Raw genomic sequence first — 21,965 nt, forward strand, 5'->3', positions numbered from 1 at the left:
TCACAGTAGATTTGTGTCCAGAATCCAGGGAGCAAGGCATCTGCCTTTCCTACTGGGGATCATAAATCACATGGAAAGCCCAACGTAGGTTTACATCCTTAGCTTTGCAACAAATGTGAGATTTCTGCTTGTCACAACATCATCCTTACCTGCTCTCAGTTTAGTTCAAAGTACGGTCAGCCACGGGCTTGTTCCACCCATACTATATTAGACTTAATAACAGAGTACACTTTATTGAATGAATTTCTCATCTCTGGCTCAACTCATTTTGCCTTTTGTTAACTTATTTTTTTTAAATAAAACCAATTTTACGAAACGGTTTCAGACCAGGATATTGCTCCCTTTATTATATACACTACACCGCAGCCCTTGTGAGATAATTTTATAGGCTCGTTCCTGCGCACTCTTCGGCTTAGAGAAGAGTGGCACACTGGCTTCGGGAAGACAAAAATTGTTATCGTGTGTAGATTTTCATTCATTATTTCTTCTGGACTATTTAATGGAAGCCAGGACTTCCACAGTTGCCTTTTGCCACTAGTCTCACTGGCATGATCCACGATGGTTTGCTCGCGCCAAGAAATGAAATATTCGGAAAGTCGGATACGGTTGTCTGAAGCCGACTGTACCAGAAAAGCACAGCAACCTGTGTTTGGAGCCGGGATGAATTGCTCAGAGACCGGCATATTTTTTGTACGCAGCAGTGACATCATAGGTCTCCAGGATCAGGTTATTGTGGAGAGGTTTTGCTGTGGCTGTGCGCAGCACCAGCAAAAAAATACTGAATAATTCACAAACTGCATTTATCCCAGCGCAGGCAATGAATGCCTAAAGGCCTTTGATCTGTACGCGTTTCCGTTTTAGAATCGATCATCAAGATACAGTCCCGAAAACTTGACTGCTTCTGCGTCTCTGGCGAAGACGCTGCCAAAAATATGGGGGATCAAAGGGAATGGATCATTAAAGTAGGGCCTAGCTCTGTGGACTGGTTAATCACCATTCTGCCTTGCTGAAAGTCAGGCACAGGTACCCAACCTAAAACACTACAAAGGAAAAAAATGGTTCTGAGTTGATTTAGTGCCAGCATTTGTAAGAGTCTTAATGGGCTGTAAATGAGCATATTGTGCTTCAGTCAGCTCTGACTGATGGAGAATTCTTACATTTGGGTACGCCCAACCTCACAGGGCGGTTCTGCACTTTAAGGAACTGCTGCAATAAAGAAAGCATTTGGCTTCAGAAGAACACCACCACAAAAACATGTGTCTCTAATATTGTCATACTCACCAAGATTGGAAGTCAACCATCACCTGCTCAACATAAAGCCCAGAAGAAGGCAATGACGTTTCCATATTTATTTGGGATTTCAAGTCACCCATTGATCTAACAGCTGCTTCTAGCTGTGCGACTGCTGCAAGTGCAGCAGGACCAGGGTCTCAAACAGGCAGCTTGTGGATGCTGTCACTCTCTCGCCTTTGTATATACTTAAACTGGTTACGTGCGAATGGACGGAGGAAAGAAAAACCTGAAGGTGCTTTTCAAGGGCTTTTCAAGGGTCTATTTAACTATGTATCTGGCCTCACTCTCATTACGTTCCCACTTCATGTATCCTGCAGGCTACCTACCCCAGGACCGCAGTCGCTAAACAAAAGTAGGATCTTCTTGATTCTAAATAATCCTATTCAATATTTATCAAAATGGACCATTGACGGAGAGCGTTTCACTCCCAACACCCCCCATTTCAGCTAATGACCCCTTAACAAGAGATGTGCACTGCATCAATGTGGCACTTCATACAAAAGAAAAAGGGCAGACCAGTCCAAACTGCTGCTGTGGTCACTCTGCATTCTAAAAAGCCATACTCAAACTAAAAAACTAAAATCACACTCAAATTATTTAGCACTGCTTTTCGTTTCTTCTTACACGCAATAATCAATGGTCACAGGTATCAGCGATCTTATTTATTTTACGAGTTTGTCAAACAGCAAATCATTATGAACCTTATGCTATTGAGAATATCATCAAGTATCATCCTTTAGGGGTGCACCGCAGACAGGCTCGACTTAAGAAAAAGCACAGGGACAATTGCATCTAATCGACGCTGACTATACTGTGATGCCTGACAATACTGCAGGCCTCGAGATGAGGCAGGGAATTACGCTTGAAAAGCTAGAAAGTGATACAGGACTCACATAGCCTCTGAAGGTTCCTGATTCAGGCTGACTGCCTGGCTCTGCTGCACAGATTGGGACCCTCCCATCCTTGGCTGGTTTGCCCCTGTAAAGAAGCTCCAAGCAGGGCCAGCCTCCTTGTTAGCTCCACCAGCGAAAAGCCCGGAGAGGTCTGGCTGTAGGGCTGCGATGCTGCACTGCAGATGGGAACAGCTGTTTGCATCAGTAGTGACAGCAATACTGTAGTGGCCGTTGCTGATCTCTGAGCAGTTGCCAGCTCCTGGTTGCATCGATATTACTAGAGACTTTCCTGGCTACCGTGTGGAATACATGCCAATGACGTGACCAGCCACAAAACAAAGCTAACGCGACTAAGTACAGCCACAGGCTCACACATAAAACGGCGAGCGATAAGGTGGGGAGAAAAACAGGATAAAGATGACTCCTCCCTATAAGCGCACACACACACACACACAACACAGGCAGCTGAACAACTACTGAAGAGCTGTGAAAACAGGCCAAGCACATTGTTCTCCCCCAAAATGATTCGCGTGAATAAAAATAGTGGCTTAAAATGCAAGCCAACATGAAGGGATACCGTTTACAGGACCGACCACAAATTAAATCAAATGTTTATTCTCCTAAGATACAGAAGGGAATGAAGGTGATTTATTTTTTGCAGAACTGTACATCCCTATTGAGAATGGAATATTCCACCAAGGGAAGTAGACAGCATGTCAACAGAAGCCAGTGCATAGCCTGAGAGGACTGGGTATCTGATCTGCAGGACTATTGTATTTAACTCATTGATTGCTGTCGCCAAGGAAACCCAATTCACAGATCATGCATGAAGAAACAGGACACTTGCTGAGGGTTAAAGGGGCACAGTATTCCTGGAAATCCGAATGGAGCAGCCGTTTGCTTTGTTAATGGGGGGGGATGGGAAGGAAGAGCCTGACGTCATTTTCATTATGGGTCTCAAACACAAATCATGCTGCGTTGCCTTTCGTTTCATTGTCTGCCACCAAAAAGAGGGTCAGATCCAAGACATCAGTATCGCTTCAAATCACCGTCATTAAAAACAAAAGAAAGCACGGAACAAGCAAACCCACATTCAGGCCAACAAAGCCCACTCATAGTAATAATAACAATAATAAATCTTACACTTGCTGTAGCGCTTTATCACATCGTTGAAACGTCTCACAGCGATTCACAAGTTGCAATGTGAGCGCTATACTGTTTGAGATGCCATTCTTCGGATGAGACTAAAAACTAAACTAAAGTTAAACTAAACCAAAGTCCAGTCTACCTACAAAAACAGAAGTCACTGGGAACACTCAGCAGGTCAGGCAGCATCCAGATGTTTTATTTGTTCCCAGCTCTCTCTGTTTTTATTTCAGATTCCCAGCATCTGCGGTATTTTGCGATTAGTCCGGTGGATGTAAAAGATTCTATGGCACTGCTGCAAAAGAGAAGGGAGTTTTTCCCTGTGTCCTGGGCTAACAACCTCCCAAATGAAATTATCATTCACTTCATGGCTGTGTGTGGGACGGTGCTGGGCGCAAATTGGCTATCATAATGGCCCACAAAATAGAAGTTGAGTTACAAATCAGCCATGATCTAGTAGAATGGTGGAATAGGCTCAAGGAGCTGAATGGCCTACTCTTGTTCCTACGTTCCTAACACAATGTGGCTAAGTGTCACAGAAACATCCCGTGAAGCAATTTCGAAACGTTTCAATGCTGTGATACCAGGTGCTATGTCAAAATGCAAGTTTTATCCTCATAATACAAATGATACTTGGGAATATGGGCATAGGGGAGTCAGGGAAGGAGCAGGAAATGTTATCACACAATGGGAGGGAGCATGAGAATCAATCCTGTGGGATTATTCATGTGGGCTTCCTAGCCTTGGGTCACCTGTGTTTGAACGATTATTGCAGGACAGCAATAAACCCATCTAGACATTTGGCACCAGAGGGTTATATCTGCAGGGGAACCCAGATAGGGATACAGAGGAGTGTCTTTCATATGTAAACCTTTCACCACACTACACTTGGCTTCACAGCAGATAATAACAGCGTAAGCACAAAGCTGCTTTTGTGATTGGACTCATTCATTGACAACTCGGGTTAGATTGCACTCACGTCTACTCTGACTGCACTGCGCTTCCAATTGAAATAAAACAAGCAGAAGTAATCCATTGCTCTCATCATTGGTATTCAACGGGATCTGCGCGCAATCGACTGCCGCATTTCGCCCACAAAATATACAGTCAATTCACTTTACGGTATATTCTGTGAAAACGCTTTGGGACGTCTAGAAGACGTGAAAAGCGCTATATCAAATGCAAGGATTATTATTATATTCTGTGAAGCGCTTTGAGACTTCTTGAAGATGATGTATTAGCAAAATTTACACAATTACATAGGATGTTACAGCATGGAAACAGGCCAACTAGACTGTGACAATGTTTTACACTCTACATTGCAAGACTCTCTACCACTCTTAATTCCATTTCCCATTACCCCTCGATTACCCTCACACACACACACAAAAAAAAGACTTGGCATCATTCCCTGTGAAAAGAAAAGGAACCTTTTAGCGATTGATGTCTTATGAACAGAATCTGCACGTGACCACCCCTGGATATTTGATGGATCCAGCTTTGATAATTAGTTACAGTAAAGTACGTCGGAGATGTTGCTATTCCAGTTGAGGCTTACCATGTTAGTGGGAATGTTTATTACTTCCTTTACGATGTGACCTGAGCTCCTGCTGAATTCGTGCTACTTCAAAACTGCGTCCATTAATTACATTTGCGAAACCAAAGTGTGTCACTGGCCCTACATCAAGCGGATGGAGCAAAATCAATGGAGCTCAAGGTCTCGGGCACAATGGCCATTGGATCTGCTCAGCATTTCTGCTATCGGGATGAACGCAGACTTTGTTAAATCCACCAGGATTTCTCTCCTTTAAAAACAATGATCGCGTCAATTTGATTTAAAGAGAAGGCAGACATAAAAGGCACAGTCCAGATAAAACAGAGGCTAATCAACTGGGTTTTGAAAGAGTATCCGAGGAGGAAGTGAGATTAATGTGGAGGACACAAAATTTACAGTCAATTCACTTTACAGTATATTCTGTGAAGCGCTTTGAGACGTTGCTAAGAGGTGACAAGGCTCTTTATCAAATGCAAGGATTATTATTACTATCATCTCCTTTTTATGAATTTTTACACCCTTTTGGTGTCTACAATTACAATTCTGAATCAGAATAAAACGTTTTAACCTTTATTTACGCAATTTTTAAAAAAAGTGAACGAACCAGAGGAGCAAAATAACCTGGGTCATTCTGTTACGCTGAGACATGTAGTGAGAACCCCGGTGAAGCGGGTGAGAGTCAGAGAGGGGGAGAAGGGAGGTAGATTCTCAAACCATTTCAATGGAAACCTTGGAAAAAAAGCTCGGGACAAAGCCGCACAACATTGATCCGATCTGCTATCATTATTTCGGTACCTGGCCATCAAGAAAAGAACTGATTGGTCCAGCCAAGTGCCTCAAGTCATTTTGGTGTGAAAAGCTACTATATCAAATGCAAGCATTATTTATCACAGGAACTAGCTTTCAAAGATGCAAATGAGGCAGGGAGTTGTTCTACTCTGCTTCTGTTTGTGGTACAATGATGCACTTACACGCCATTGCCTGATATATTTGATCAGGAGATTCATTTTCCACAATTTAAAATTGACAAGAGAATTTGAACAGCTTTGCGCGAACTGTGTCAATTACAGGAGCTTAGGAAAAGTTTTGTTCAAACGGGTTCTGGATATTACATATGCCTAGTCGACGGCCCACGGCAACATCAGCGAGACACATGGAAATAGTGCACAGATTTACATTTAATTGGATGGCAAATTTCACCAGTTAAGAAGGGAAGGAGGAGTAAAAAAAAACGTATATTTTATTTGAAGTGCAAATTAGATTTCTGGGGTGGGACAAAAGATTTAGCTTAGGTCAGTCAAAAAAATAGGTATTTCCTGGAAAAACTGACAACAATAAACTCTACATTATGGTGTGTTTGTGGGACAGATAAAGAAAAACAGAGATTTGACTGTATCCCCCTTACGGCAACCAGTCTTTGAATAATCATATTGCTGGAAACATAAAAGGCATCTTTTGGCTTTTTCCATAGTACTTAACTGAAAGATAGGATTTGTGGGATTTTTTCCAATCCCATTGGAATTGTCCTATTTTTTTCCTCCAATGGAAGAGCAATTCTTGCATTACATTTTATTCAGCTAAAGGATAGAATGCTGATTTTTCACAGAGCACCCACGGAGTGTGAGTATCTTGCCCGAGGCACTGATGTTATCAGAGCAGTCTGTTGAACAGCAAAACAGAACTGCAGAGCTCCACAACTTGCACAGGGTGGAACACACCAAGATCAGGCTGTTTCATTTCATGCACCGATCGGCCACAGGCGAGCGAGCTGGAGACAAAGAGCTGGGTGGGGTGGTGGGGTGGGGAAACTATTCTACAACATGCGTCCAACACAGACCAACATTAACAATACACTGCTGTGGGATAAATGTCAAACCCAGATTATTATTTGAAAATTTAGTCGTGTATTTTGGACTCACATTTAAGAATCTTATAACTTTCGAAAGTAAATGCTATACATCTAAATAATCCTGACACGGGACAGAATTAGAGGTGTGAAAGAGAATGGGATGAAGGTTGTGGGTTCAAGCCTCACGTCAGGACTTGAGCTCGTACTAACCGAGGACACACACAGCTGAGTCCCAGTTAATCTTGTATAAGATAGTAAGAAGAAGAGTGAAAGGAGAGTTTAGGAGATTAGTTTTCACATAAAGAGTTGTTCTTGGGACATGGAATATCCTGTCACGTAAGGTGACAGAAGCAGAATCTATTGTGGTTTCAGGAGGGAATTAGACAGGTACAGGAAAGAAAAAGGCTTGAAGGAGTGTGTGGATGGCTCAGGGCATTGGGATTGAATGGATCATTTACTGTGAGAGCCAGAGCAGATTAGAGGGGCCAAATGGCCTCCTCCTGTACTCTAAATTGCTAAGCGCTTCGAGACGCTGTCTGGCATGAAGGCCGCTATATAAGAGCAAGTTGTTGTTTTAGTTGTTGATTCTAATGGTGGATCTTGGCACGATTCTAACAGCTTTTCTCTAATCTTGTGACAGGCTCATCCACTGATATCCCCCAAGAGATCCTGACAGATACATTTGCATGGTCAGAGAGCAGAGATGTTAATCGCGATGCCTTATAACCCAACTACATTATCAACGGCATTGAGTGACAGCCTGCTGTTGAACTCCCATTTCCCTTCACGGACCAGATAGTCCGGGCTTGTGGTCCAAGCAATGTATAGCTACTGAAAGCAAACTACTAATTTACTTTACATTTCACTCTGATTAATCGCTCTCTAGTAAAATTAGAAATAAATAATCATCCTTACATTTGGAAGAGCACCTTTCACGACAGCTGATAAGAGTTTCACATGATATACTGAGTGACTGCGTAATTTGGGGTGAATGCAAGAGATGCTTTTCCATTGGAACACAAGACCTTATGCAATGCATGGGTTTCTTGTTAAAAAAATCCTAAAATGAACCGTCACCATTTTACCCACACCTGTTCTCAGTACAACAGCAGTCATGCTTAAAAAAATCACCACTATTGCAGTAAAGCACCCACCATCACTTTCTACTGGTTCTGAGCTATCCAATGCCTGAATTTCCTTTAAGCTGATTTATACTAAAGTATATCAGAACAATCATCGCGGGGTATTAATGCCACAGTATATTTATAGATAGATGCTCACGTAATTTTACTAGAGAACATTGTCGGATTTGCAGTCCGGGGTTTATCTTGATACAAGTGGTTTATGAAACTGTTTTGCTTGTGTACAAGTATAAGAAAATATATCTAGAAATCAATATTGTTAAAATCCAATCAGCTGCATACTTCACTGTTTCTTCAACACAAAAAACATTCATTTACCAGAAAGTTTCTCTTTGGGATATGCAGCACTTGCATCTGATTTACACTGAGAATTCTGGCCAGTTTAGAGGATCAAGTACAACTGTACCTTAACTAGGAATATGGAACAACGGAGACAGGGAGTTACAAAGTAGAGGTCAAGACAATGCTGCCTCATTTCTTGCCTATAATATAATAATCCTTGCATTTGATATAGCGCTAACTTATCATATATTTGAGACGTCTCAAAGCGCTTCACAGAACATACTGTAAAGTGAATTGACTGTATATTTTTGGGGCGAAACGCGGCAGCCAATAGCGCCCAGCAGTGTCCCACAAGCAGTCGTGAATTGAGTGACCAAATTATTGTTGCTTTATTTTAAAAAAAAGTATTATTACCCTCCGAATAAACTAAACTCCGAGATTCTGGTGCTACATTGAGCGCGCTCCAGTTTATGAACTTTTGTATCTCCAGTCTAGATATATAGCATTGGTACGGTTTGGGCTGCACATTATAAAGAGGGAGGGTGTCAATTACTGTGTAACATTACCATATCATTAGTTACAAATAAAGTGATCATTTGACAGAGAGATGGGTGCTGGTTTACAAGCTCTTATTCCACTGAGGAACCTAGACATTTACACCTAATAATTAACAGCCTTTGAAATGACGTCTCCACGCCCTGCGTATGGGAGCAGTCAGCAATCACCAAAGCAGCTATTTCCATGGTTGAGCGCGCTCTGCTCAGGACACATTCTTCAGACAGCTGCTTTCTAAACCACTGTGTCGTGTTATGAACAGTCTGGTAAGGTACCACACAAATGGCAAGATCACACACAAATGATCCACTTTCATGATCCGCATTGAGTCTATCACTAACCGCGTCCTTGCACGCCCGCATGGCTTTACAACTCGTTGCACATTAATTCCAAACACAATTGAAAAAACGACTTGTTAAACCAAGTGGACTCTTTGTCTAGAACGCTCTCTCCTCCTGTCCGCTGAACCCCCCCCCCCCCCCATTCAATCCCCAGCTGAGTGGAGTAACCTAATGTATTGTTTTCCAATAGTTGAATGAAGCAGTTGCCTGCTCCAGAAGATCTTAGACCTGCCGTTTGATTCGTACAGTACTACTGTCACTGCCGCTTTATAAAGAAGAGCAGCTGCAATGACAGACACTCTCCGCTAGAGAGCACCGCCCTACAGGCAAGAACTCCTCAACTCACACTCAATCCGACGCACACCCAGACAGAGCCCAGTGCGAAATTAGGTCAATCAAACTGATTCTTCAGCTTAATTAAATTCTTCTCCACTTAAGAAGCCCGCAAGTAAGCACAACAAGCCCACAACTCACGAGTTAAGAGAACGTTGGCAGGACCTACCTCACGAGCTCTGTCTGCAGTGCTGTTGTACCAGTCAACAGTTCAGCTTCACTGGAAGGAGGAGAAGGCAGAGGGGGAGCTGCTGGCTTTTCACTGTCACAGGACACAGAAGCTCTGGAAAACACAGAACATGAGCAGCAATGCACCTCGAGGCATATTCCTGTATTTAAAGCAAAAGGAAATACACCTATAATTCAGATGGGTATTTTGGGGGGGGGGGGGGGGTGGGGGGAGTCAGCCACGTTTCGGACACATGCAGAAACCCATCACAGTGCTTAAGAGTGTCCAAACCGAACTGAGAGTTCCATGCATCCCACCTACACATGGAAATCCCAGAGGTGGGTTGTTGTTATGGAATGCGCACTCTCTCCCTGGAGGGAAGCATCCTGCTTACCTAATTCCGGGAAGTATTAGGCGCAGGTCGGCAAGAGCCAAGGCTTGGAGACACCAGAGTGTGCGTTCGAGTAACTGCTGGAGTCTAACCAGCTAAAACCCCATAGCTTACTGCAGTGGCAAGCTGCAGTGTTTTACTCTGCACTGAGAGTGAACATACGAAGAGCAGAAGTAGTTTACCTTATCAAATCTTGCTCCGAGGAGCCCTCAGCGGTCTCTGTATCAGTGTCCACAAGAGGTAGCGGAGGAATTGACCTTGTGATCTCACAAGGCACAGTATTACTGGCAAAAAAGTGAAAAAAACCTTTATGCCCGGGTGAACTATAGCTTAAGAAGATTTATACATGCAGTTTTGCTACTGCAATCATAACTCAATAGGACTCAGAAGATAAAATCTCTTAAGATGCCAGTCAGCTTTAGTGTCCTATGTTGACATTTCAACAGCCTGCTCAACCTGTAACCAACCCCATAGATACAAGTTAATTGCGCACAACAATGTCCCACAAACAGTCATGGATTGAGTGACCAAATTAGTATTTTTTTTAAAAAGGAATTATTACCCACTGAAAAGTGATCCGCCAATCGGCTAATAACTGAGTTCCTACTTACTGCTAGGGAAACAGAAGCATGTGGAGTAAGGAAACCTGCCCAACGTTTGCCCTGGGATCGAACCCAGGTCCTCGCGCTTGTGAGGCGAGTGCTCTAACCACCAAGCTACAGGACTCCACAAAATCTTTGCATCACACACCTCACAAGCTCTGTCTGTTGATCTGTTGCTTCAGAAGTCACCTCATCTGCACCATCTGGTTCCAGAGATGAAAGAGATGGAGATAAAGACGCAGAAGGAACCAATGGCTCTTCCAATTCACAAGGAAAGGAAACACTGGAGATACACAATAGAGACAAATAGACCATTGTTACACTTCACAGAAACTTTGCTAAACACTTTGAGATTTTCGACATGATAGGTAACGTCTCAACTCTACCTTTTTTACTCACAACACAGAATAAAATATATTCTTGAACTGCATTAAAACAACAAGCGTACAGATTGTAGAGAAATGACTGCAGAATCCAATAAATCCTTCAGCTGCCAAGATATTAATTGAATCTTGCTGCAATGTGCAGTTGTTAAGTTTCCAGATACGTGGCACATAGAGTCACTGGGGCAAAACATTTGCTGTAAATTAAATGTGTCAAATAGTCTCAAGAAGTTGTCCTTCTCTGCCTTTTTGTGTGACGGAACCCCAGTGAGCTGCCCCAGGCTGTGCTATAACTGGTCCGTGAAATATTTGCGACTCGTTACTCATCACAAAACACGGCACAAAGATTCTCCCCAAATCACAATGCGTTAGTGGGATGTGTTTGTGCAGCGTACCTGGCAAGCTCTTCCTGCAGTGTTGGGTCAGCAGATGCTTTATCTACGTCGTCGGGCAGCAGAGGCAAAAGAGGAGAAACTGCTGGTCCTTTACGACCACGAGATACGGGAACGCTGAAAAACACAACCAACAATTTATCAGGACAGGTATTCCTCAGCTCGTGCCAAACAGTAAGAAAACAGGTTAACTTAAAATGTCTTTAGTCACCCAACAAAATACATCAATCGAAAGCTTTCATATCCAAAGGGCCTCTGTTGTCTTCATAAGAGGACCAACATACTGTAATTTTTTTCAGGGAATGCAAGCTGGACACATACAATTCAGATGTGGACTGCATCATGTCATCGCTCAACTAAGCTGACTGTATAATTTGGGTGTCACGCATTGGGTAAACTTTTTTTAAATAAAAAATAAACGTTGAAGTGGAGGGGACTGCATCCCACTTGATAAGCAAATTCCCACTGAGCTTGCATCATGCCAGGGCACCGCAAAACATATCACTGAGTTTCACGATAGGGCCTCTCTCACCGCCTCCAGCGACAATCTAGTACTGATGATCATTACTACTCCATTCAGCCTTTAAAAATGTGTTGTTGGAATAACAATTTGTCACATCTTACTTTTGTTGTATCTTATTTACAACAATTATTAGGAGTAAGGTATGACAAAAGCAAGGAAGCTCTTTGTAAAATAACTTCAAGGTTCACATGTACTACAATATTTTAGTCAAAATTTAAATAGTGTTAAATACCACCAACAACTTACATTTATATAGGGCCCCTCATGCAAGGGTAACATCCCAGAGCACTTGTGCTCATTCATACCCAGATATTTAATCAACACATTACAATAAGGTCAACCTCAATTGTGCAGACTGTCACTCCCTCAAAAGGTCCATCGACTCGAATGCAATTGTCAGGCGCTCTGGGACACTACCCTGCATGAGGTGCACTATATAAATGCAAGTTGTTGTTGTGAAGCCCTGAAAGTGAACATGCAGTCACAAGCAAAATATATTGCAATCTCGCGAAGGAAGATTTTGACAGAAAAGTATGCAGAAAATTCCCAAATCCTCTGTAATACGGAGTTTGCTGAAAAGCTGATGAAAACAACTGCACCAATTTGTCAAGTCTGAAAGGCAATGAAAGCACCAGAAGAGCAGTTATCCTCATTAACAGAAAACAACTTGATAATGAAGTCAATTTAACAATTCCCAATAAAGAGTACGGAACCAACCAAGGTCACCTCTGAAGTTCTGCTGATAGTGAACACACACACATGAGGCTTTGCCAACACTCAGCACAATGTTCCGCCTTCATAATAAAGTCGATCAGATCAAACTCTCAAGCTCTGCAAGATTACAGTTTGTTAGTTGAGCGCTGTAAGCGTTCAGTGCTACTTTTTTTAAAAAAACTGTATATTTGTCAAATTAAACCATAGTGTGATGGCAGCCCCTCAGTCAACAATACGGTATAAATAATAATAATTCATGCGTTTGCTATTGCACCTTATCACGTCAAAACTTCACCAAGCTTTTATGTGATACAGTGACTGTATATTTATAATAATATTTATAATAATAAAGTATTTATAGCAATACTATGTGTAGAAAGGCATTCCATATCGATGCAATTCAGACTGAATCTAGTCGCTAAATCTCACTCAAACCCAACTCAAAGATGAATGCATTTTAGCTCCAATATCAATAAAATTAAGATACAAATGCAGATTATGACTCGCCACCCGGGCAATTGAAACTAACAGTGACAGAACGTAAATCAGTCTGTACGTTAGCTGGAATAGCCTGGATAGCTGGCGGCATTAATGCCACACCATCATGCAAGTCCAAATAAGGACCTTGTGAATGTTCCATGATTTGATTGTCTGCACTAAACGCTGTATATTGACTCCACTGTTTTCACATTCAAAAGGGAAATGGACAAACATTTGAAAAGGAACAATAAAACGGCGAGGAAGCCGTGAGGTGGGATGAGAGGAGCTGATTTCGCCCACAAAATAATAATAATCTGTGCAAATACACACTCGATTCACTTTGCAATATATTTTGTGAAGCGCTTTGAGACGTCTCAACAACGTGATAAGGTACTGTATCAAATGCAAGGATTATTGCTATTATTACTAATGATAATAATCAACAGGGAGCCCACAAGTACACACAGTGACTTTTCACTTTACAGCAATAACCTGTGAAGCGATATCGAGCAATGTTGACAGTATCAGTGTGATACCAAATGCAACAGGATATTATTTTACATTTACAGCAACAAATTTGCCCACAAAATACAGCCAATTCACTTTACAGTATATTCTGCAAAGCGCTTTGAGACATCACAAAGACGTGATAAGGCGCGATATCAAATGCGAGGATTATTATAATGGATTACCTTCCAGATAGGATACGTATCTCTGAAATCTGCAGACTTAATGAACCCTTTATCTGACTCCAACTGAATTTGTATATCACAAAGGTTCAGGAAGACTTCTCAGCAGTTTATTCAGGTTTGACGATAATAAACAGGCTACAATAAGCAGCTGTCGTTGTAACGCTGTGATCAGAAATCAGCACCAAACGTCTCAGGAACACAAGACGTTTCCTTGGAATGCTGGCATCTGTGCTGCAAGGGATCCTGGCTGACATAATTGTTTGGGGGGTGTCTGGCACGTGCGGAAACCCATCACCATGCTTAAGCGTATCCAAACTAGACTGAGAACGCCACACGTTTCTGCCACCTCCACAGGCAAATTCTCCTGTGCGTTGGAATGGAATGCACACTCCCTTTCCGGAGTGGCCCACACTCGCTTACCTAATTCCAGGAGTATTAGGTGCAGGTTGGCAAGCCATGAAGGGTATGTTGGGGGTAAGGCTGGAGTTTAATCAGCTAGAACTGCGTAGTTTGCTGACATTATATGCATTACTAGCCCTGAAACAACAACCCTCTTGTGTTCCTGCTGATTATGCTTTCTGTGGACTCAGTCAGACCACACTCATGTGTTTTGATGTGATCTATAGTATTCAAACAGTCACTCTGGAAACCAGAGTGTGGGTCTCCCAGGAACTCAGGTTTGGAATTAGCTTGCGGAATTGTACACCAGACTCAAACACTGGATCCTGCGACGTCCCCCAGATAGTCAGGTAAGGTCAATGCGTTATACACGGATAATGTATTACGCACGCCACTGTGATAAATGGACACATACTTAGCTCTAAACCACTGAATCACACTGCCTAACCCCCTCATCTCCACTCCCCACTCGAAAAGGAAAAAAGGATACAAACGTGCCAACGGATCAGCTGAAATCAGACCCACGGTGCAAATCTGATCCATGAGATTGCCCTCCAGGTTATATTCACACATACAAGAACGGCAGCCAGAATAATAAAACAGGAAAAAAACACACACACACATACGCCTTCGATGGTACGGCTTCAGTTACTGAGTACAACTGATCAGTCATCACCCTTCAGAGAGATAAGAATGGTGCTTGTGTTAGTCAACCGGTCACCTGGAAAGTCTAATCAGATAGTGTCCTTCCCCAGCTAACAACAAGATTGCCTATTGATAGACCACTTTTGACAATGAATTGAACTCCAGGAGTAAAGGGAGATGAATATTTGTTGTTGATTTCAGTGGTTCATAGTTCGGTTCAATTCAAAAAAAAATTTAAATATAATATTTTGTATCTAAAACTCAAAGGCGGAGTGTTAGATACAAAATATTATATTTAAATGAACACATGAGAATTTGTGGAATACAGCATCCAAAATAATACAGCATTGTGGAATACCGCATCCACTGCGTGTCTCATGGAGAAAATAAAGAGAGAAGGATATGAGGATAGATAAATGCATGGCTTGGTGAAAGAAAACATGTGCATTTTTGCCATAACCCAAATAATCCTGACTCCAGCACTCTGAGCGTGTGCTTTAACCTACTGCGAGGAAGATTAACAAAAGGGGACAAAGGAAAAAGCAAGGAGATGGGAGACAGTATACAGTTCCAGTAGAGAAGCTTGCTCTAGGGCAGACCTAATGTGTCAACACATCTCCCTCTGTGCTGCAATTTCCTAGAATCTATAACAAAAGCACTGGGAAAACTCCAGGAATTATAGAAACCTCGACTTTCGAATCACTTGTGTAAATTTCAATGCCAGTTCTGTCCACAAAGCCTTTGAAAATTAAGTTGTTTGCGCATTGCTCAATTTTTAAAAAGTCGCCAAATCAAGCCGCAAAGTGATAAAATAGTTGACAAATGATCATTTAATATCGGTCACGATTATGAGACAGCTTCACCATCATACGAGGAGTTATGAGAATCCAATAGTCTGACCGAGCTAATAAACCCCGAGACATTCTTAATCACCGTGAGTGATGTATTATGGGTTGTGCTAATTGCGTTCAAATCGCGTTGAGTTGAAAGCACTTGACCTTTGGTGTGGCTACATGTGATCCCATTCCATGGCATCTGTTGCAAAAAAAAACTTTAGTGCATGAGGAAGGGACACAGGAACTTGGAGACCAGAATCAATTGACGTCCAATAGTTTGATTTCCTATCGCTTTGAATGGCTAAGGAGATGAAGTTGAAATCCAATGTGCAAATTACTGAAGAACAAGGCTTGTGTGATGAACGCATAGCTGCTGGTTGCCTGTCTAATGATGTGTGCGTCAATCCGACTGCAGACCTACAGACATGGGATCGCAGCTGGGACTGGAAAGATTCGAAATATTTCACAACAGTTGTTCCAGCAGATTAGTCATCGCAATTAAAATTCCTCCCTCCATCCCTTCAACTCTTAACCCTGTCTTGCCCATTGTGGGTTGTGCTCCAGTTCAGTTGATACGTTGGAAGTTTTGATCCTTACTAGACAAGCAAATAAAAAGTAAAAGACAAGCGGAGAGTAGGATCTATTTTTGCACTTCGTAAAGTACAATTGAGCTATCTATCCATCTAGAAATACTGAAACTCCTAAGTTCAGAGCGAAGGCTCACACTATTCTTCCTATAAAACACACTCGCAAAGACCATGAGAAACACGCTCCCTGCAAAAGTAGGTATTGCTGTTTGAGTAACTCTCGGTTGAAGCAAAAACTGGGGAAAAAGAAATGTCGCCAAGATTGGTTATAAGGAAAAGATTCAAGATCTTGAAGCATACCATCAAATCGCTTTTAGAACGCAAAGTTCCTTCGCTCCTGTAACCATGCAATTGTCATCTGTGAAGCTTAACCAGCTGGAGCTGCCTACGGAGTAGACTATAACCCACAGTTTCAGCAGATTTTGATAGGAGTTGAAACAAGTTTTCAGACAGTTGGTCACCCCACTCAGACATGGATTCACTTGCGTTCAGTGCTAGGAGCAAAGCGATATTGCTACCAGCAGTAAAACTAATCGCAATGAGAAGCTTCATATACACTTCATGCCCGAGGACTGTTAGCTAAAACCAAACACTGAACACTGAAAGCTCTGCACGTAAGCAACTACCCTCCCCGCCCTCCACCTCTCCTGATCCCAACCACCTGCTCAGGTGCGGATCCCTGACTGTCCAGCTCCTTCGGATGTCCTCCTGACGTGAAAGGCGCTATACAAATGTAATTTGTTGTTGTTGTTGTTATTCCTTTTATCATAGAATCGCAGAATTGTACAGCACAAAAAGAGGCCATTCGGCCCATCGAGTCTGTCCCGACTCTTTGAAAAGAGCAATGTAATGTCAATCCCACTCCCCAACCCTTTCCCCATAACCCTGCAAACCCGTCCTCCTTAAATACCCGTCCACCGCGTTTTTAAAAGTAGTCATTGAATCAGCCTCGACCGCCCTTTTAGACAATGCGTTCCAGATTCAAACAACTCGCTGCGTGAAAAAAATTCTTCTCACCTCCCCTCGGCTTCTTTTAGAGACTATTTTGAATCTGTGACCTCGAGTCACCGACACACCCACCAGTGGAAACAGTTTTTTCTTTTCTAACCTATCAAAGCCCCTCATGATTTTGAAGACCTCTATCAGGTCTCCTCGTAACCTTCTCTGCTCCAATGAGAATAATCCTAACCTCTCCAGCCTTTCCTCAGCATCACGGTCCCTCATTCCTGGTACCATCCTCGTAAATCTCCTCTGCACCTTTTCCAATGCCTTAACATCCTTCCTATAGTGTGGTGCCCAGAACTGGGCGCAGTATTCTAACTGAGGCCTAACCAGTGTTTTATATAGGTTAATCATAACCTCCTGACTCTTGTACTCTATGGCCCTATTTATAAAGCCTCGTATCCCATTTGTCCTTTTGACAGCTTTATCTACCTGTCCTGCCGTCTTCAGGGATTCATTTACCTGCACCCCCAGGTCTCTCTGCTCTTTCACCCCCCTTAAGACTGTATTACCAGCCTATATTGCCTCCCCTCATTCTTTCTACCAAAATGCATTACTTCGCATTTCTCTACAATGAAACTCATCTGCCATGTGTCTGCCCATTTTACCATTCTGTCTATGTCTTCCTGCAGTTGGCTGGTAACCTTCTCACTGTTTACTACCCTACCTAACTTTGTGTCGTCCACAAACTTGGAAATGGTACTTGCTATACCCAAGTCCAGATCATTTATGTATATTAAGAAGAGCAGTGGTCCTAATACCGATCCCTGGGGGACACCACTGTACACTTCCCTCCAGTCAGAAAAGCAGCCGTTCACCACAACTCTCTGCTTTCTGTCTTTCAGCCCGTTCTGGATCCGCTGCCACTGTCCCTTTTATACCATGGGCTTCTATCTTTCTTACAAGTCTTTCATGTGGCACTTTGTCAAATGCCTTTTGGAAGTCCATATAAACTACATCAACTGCACTACCTTTATCCACCCTCTCCGTTACCTCATCGAAAGATTCTATTAGACAAGATTCTGTTAGACAAGATCTGCCTTTAACAAATCCGTGCTGGCTGTCCCTGATTAACCCATATTCTTTTAAATGAAGATTTATTCTGTCCCAGATTATAGACTCCAGGAGTTTCCCCACTACTGATGTGAGGCTGACTGGCCTGTAGTTCCCAGGTTTGTCCTTCTGTCCCTTTTTGTACAGGGAGTAACATTGGCCACTCTCCAGTCCTCTGGCACCACTCCTGTGTCCAAATTTTTTCAGCTCCTTTATAATAATAATTATAATAATAATCCTTGCATTTGATATAGCGCTTTTCACGTCGGGAGGACGTCCCAAAGCGCTTCACAGAACACACTGTAAAGTGAATTGACTGTATATTTGTGGGCGAACGCGGCAGCCAATTGCGCACAGCAATGTCCCACAAACAGTCGTAGATTGAAAATGACCAATTTAATTATTGTTTTTAGTTTTGGAGGGATTATTATTAGGCTCTGTGTGGAGTAAGGAAACTTGCCCAAGGTTTCGCCCTGCCTGGAAATGAACTCAGGTCTCTCGCTTACAAAGCGAGTGCTCTAACCACTGAGCTACAGGACTCCACAAATGATCGTTCAGGCAACGATTTCTATTTTCAGGTCAGCAAGAGGAAGCTGAACATTCCAAATGGGATTGAGAAGGTAAACCAAGAATACTTTAGGACGCTCTTACACGGTAGAAGAAGAGGGCATGGGTTTAAAGTTGCAAAGGCAATTTCTGAATAGAATGCCAGGAAGTTTTTCTTTACGCTGAGAGTCACAACTGGAACATGTTGCCAGGAAAGGTGGTTGAGCCCGGCACACAGGACTCGTTTAATAAAAGAAAAACAGCTTGATGGTGTGAATGGATGAATTTTCATCCAAACTAAATCCTGTGATCTTGTAAACAAAACTATTGGCAATTAGTAGATTGACACAGTTAGAGAATGTGGTTTGGGAGTCACAAATACAATACAATACTACATTACATTTGTATAGCCCTTTCACACTGGGAGGATATCCCGAGGTGCTTAAATCCCCATAAAGAGAGTTCCTGATCTAGACAGTGGTCATTGTGAAGCATACAACAACAACAACAACAGCTTGCATTTATATAGCGCCCCTCGTGTAGGTTAGCCTCCCAGAGCGAGCAGAGATTGCTAACCCCTCTTCATTACCAGGAAGGTGCATGGTATAAGAAACCAAGGGATGAATAATAAATTAATAAGTAAACCCTCCTCATGCCCCCCGGCAAAAAAAAAATCATTAGTCAAGTTGAGTCCTGTAGCTTAGTGGTTAGAGCACTCGCCCTGCAAACAAGAGGCCCTGGGTTTCTTTACTCTACATGCCCCTGGTTACCTAGCAGTAAACAGGAACTCGGTTGTTAGTAGATTGGACGTTTCCAGGGGTATAATCTCTTCCAAATTCTTTTTAAAATAATAATAATAATAATTTGATCACTCAATCCACGATTGTTTGTGGGACAGTACTGTGTGCAATTGGCTGCCCCGTTTTGCCCCCAAAATATACAGTCACTCCACTTTACAGTATATTCTGTGAAGCGCTTTGAGACGCCTCGAAGCTGTGATAAGGCGCTATATCAAACGCAAGGATTATTATTTTATTTATTATTAAGTTACCTATTGCTTACAATCATTCTCGTGAGAATGGATCAGCTTCATCCCAATGAAGCAAACTGGTTGCTTCTGTTTAAAGTACTTACATCTGTTAATGCAGTAAGGTATCAGTTGCAATCCTGGCTCAGAACTCCTACCAAGTGGTGAACCAAGTCTAAATTTTTCATGTAAAGCAGCGTTTTTTCCATTAGATTACAGAGAGCGCAAATCGATGCCTGAAAAAATAGCCCAGTAATCCAAAAGTGCCTGAGACACACTGCCCCAAAAACCCTTCATTCGCAAGGTGCTGTTGCTACTCTCAAAGTTCTTTTTCAACCAGCTCGAGCTCAAAGGTTGTGACAAAGAGGAGAACAAAACAAAAGTAGACCTCAAGTGAATACCTGAACCTCAACATGAAGAAAAGCCAAGAACTCAAAAGGAAGATGAGCCCTTCAAGGACAGCTGCCACACATTAGCATCCGAATAAAATGGTTTAACTATCAAGGCTATTTTTTTTTTGTAAAATAATACGAACAAAGATTACTTTCTGCACCACACACAGTTTCCCAGTTCCACCTTGCTTTAGATTTCTGAGAATCAGAAGTTGACTCAATATTGCTTTCACAGATGTTAGGAAGTAATAAACGTGTGTGTTGAGAATTCAGGAATGAAAGGGGTGAGCTGCGAAATGGCAAAATAAATTCACAAAGCTCTGACAACAAACGGTGATGAGTTATAGTTTACAACTTGCAAGCATTACGTTTCCCCAGTCTCAACTTGCGAAGGGTTTCACGTGAAATTACCTTTCTTGTGCCGGCAAAGGGAAGCTCTCAGATACTCGAGTTGACTCGGGGCTGATTATGCTGCTTGGCAATGCTGGACGAGGCAAGACATCAGAGTCAAGTACAGGCCTGCAAAAGAAAAAAAATGTTTCAGAATTCAACAAGAAATCTATAAACAGCTGGAACGACAAAAGGCAGATCTGCTACAAAATCTGGGTCTATTCTGTCTTATCAGCAGCATTTAACCCACCATCTGCTGCAGGCACAGAACCAGGGTTTCTATGCTATTCTGCCTCACTTGTTGTTTTCCAGATTCGGCACCTGAGCTGCTGAACAGAGTATAATCACAGTCATACCTGACATGCAAGAAAATCGAGTCTTTGTCCGATTTGAACAACTGCCCGAAAAGCAGTCCGGGACGTCAATCTAGTTTGTCTCCGACGCTCGGGTTTGAGAGAGAAAAAAGGAAAGTAAAATTCTGCGACTCAACTCTCTCTCCGCTGGGATCGAGAACTGAAATTCAGCCCATGGAGAGAAGGGAGGTGTCTCTGAGTGATATCGTCAGCAAGCCTCCAGAGATTGTTAAAAAAAAACACCTGGAGATCAGCCAACATACCTGAGTTTTTAGTATACAATGATTCGCCAAATCCCTAACTCGTTTTACTTTATACAGTTTATTTTAAAAAAAACATGAAGCAAGAAGTGCAAATGTCCAGAATATTTTACTTATTAAAAGAATAATAAGATCCATTATTTGAAGATTAATGCAGGGCTCCATGACTCACTTATCCTGCAAAAGATCACTTTATTCTGCACCTTGAACTGTCCATGTAACGTTTAACGAATGAATGCACAAAAGGTCTGCTCTCCGAGTGTTGTGCAGCAAGTCACATCTGTTAGGACGTTAGTAGGGCAAGTCTGCAGCAGAAATTTGAGGCTTTAATAACCTAACATAATGGCATTGATTGCATTGATTATGGCCACAGGTGTAAGCTCCACTTTATAGTATTTAATGCCCTATTGTAAGCCAAGATGCTACAACATGCTAAAAGTCTCTTGGTTTAGAAAACCCTGGAATGAGAAAGTCTTTTGAGGAAAAACAAAGAGGAATTTTTTTTTTCTTTGGGTCTAAGATTACATTTAGAAATTCCGAAACCATCAGCATCTGTGACGCAGTGTCACATGTTCAGCTTCCGGTGTTGTTTTTCGTACAGTAATAAGCGGTGAACCCCACCCCATCACTGGCAGTCAATCCAGAGCTTAAAAGCACATTGTCACTTAACACTGAACGTGTGGGGCTCGTCCGAGTTCATGTCCATCTTATGGAACAACAGCTTGCATTTACGCAGCATT

General features: G+C 42.3%; 1 protein-coding gene across 8 annotated transcripts in view; it reads right to left on the minus strand.

Annotated features, from left to right (window-relative positions):
- LOC103185430 (transforming acidic coiled-coil-containing protein 2) overlaps window positions 1-21,965 on the minus strand; it is an 82,131-nt gene that overhangs the window by 51,109 nt on the left and 9,057 nt on the right. For all 8 annotated transcript variants that reach the window (XM_042336680.1, XM_042336679.1, XM_042336678.1 and 5 more), the window contains exons 2-6: window positions 20,634-20,741; window positions 11,330-11,443; window positions 10,700-10,834; window positions 10,132-10,233; window positions 9,559-9,672 (exon numbers count right to left, since the gene is read on the minus strand). In XM_042336680.1, coding sequence (XP_042192614.1) covers window positions 9,559-9,672; window positions 10,132-10,233; window positions 10,700-10,834; window positions 11,330-11,443; window positions 20,634-20,741 — 573 coding nt within the window. The remainder of the gene's footprint in view (window positions 1-9,558; window positions 9,673-10,131; window positions 10,234-10,699; window positions 10,835-11,329; window positions 11,444-20,633; window positions 20,742-21,965) is intronic.

Source organism: Callorhinchus milii, unplaced genomic scaffold, assembly GCF_018977255.1.
Source record: "Callorhinchus milii isolate IMCB2004 unplaced genomic scaffold, IMCB_Cmil_1.0 Scaffold7, whole genome shotgun sequence".
NCBI lineage: Eukaryota > Metazoa > Chordata > Chondrichthyes > Chimaeriformes > Callorhinchidae > Callorhinchus > Callorhinchus milii.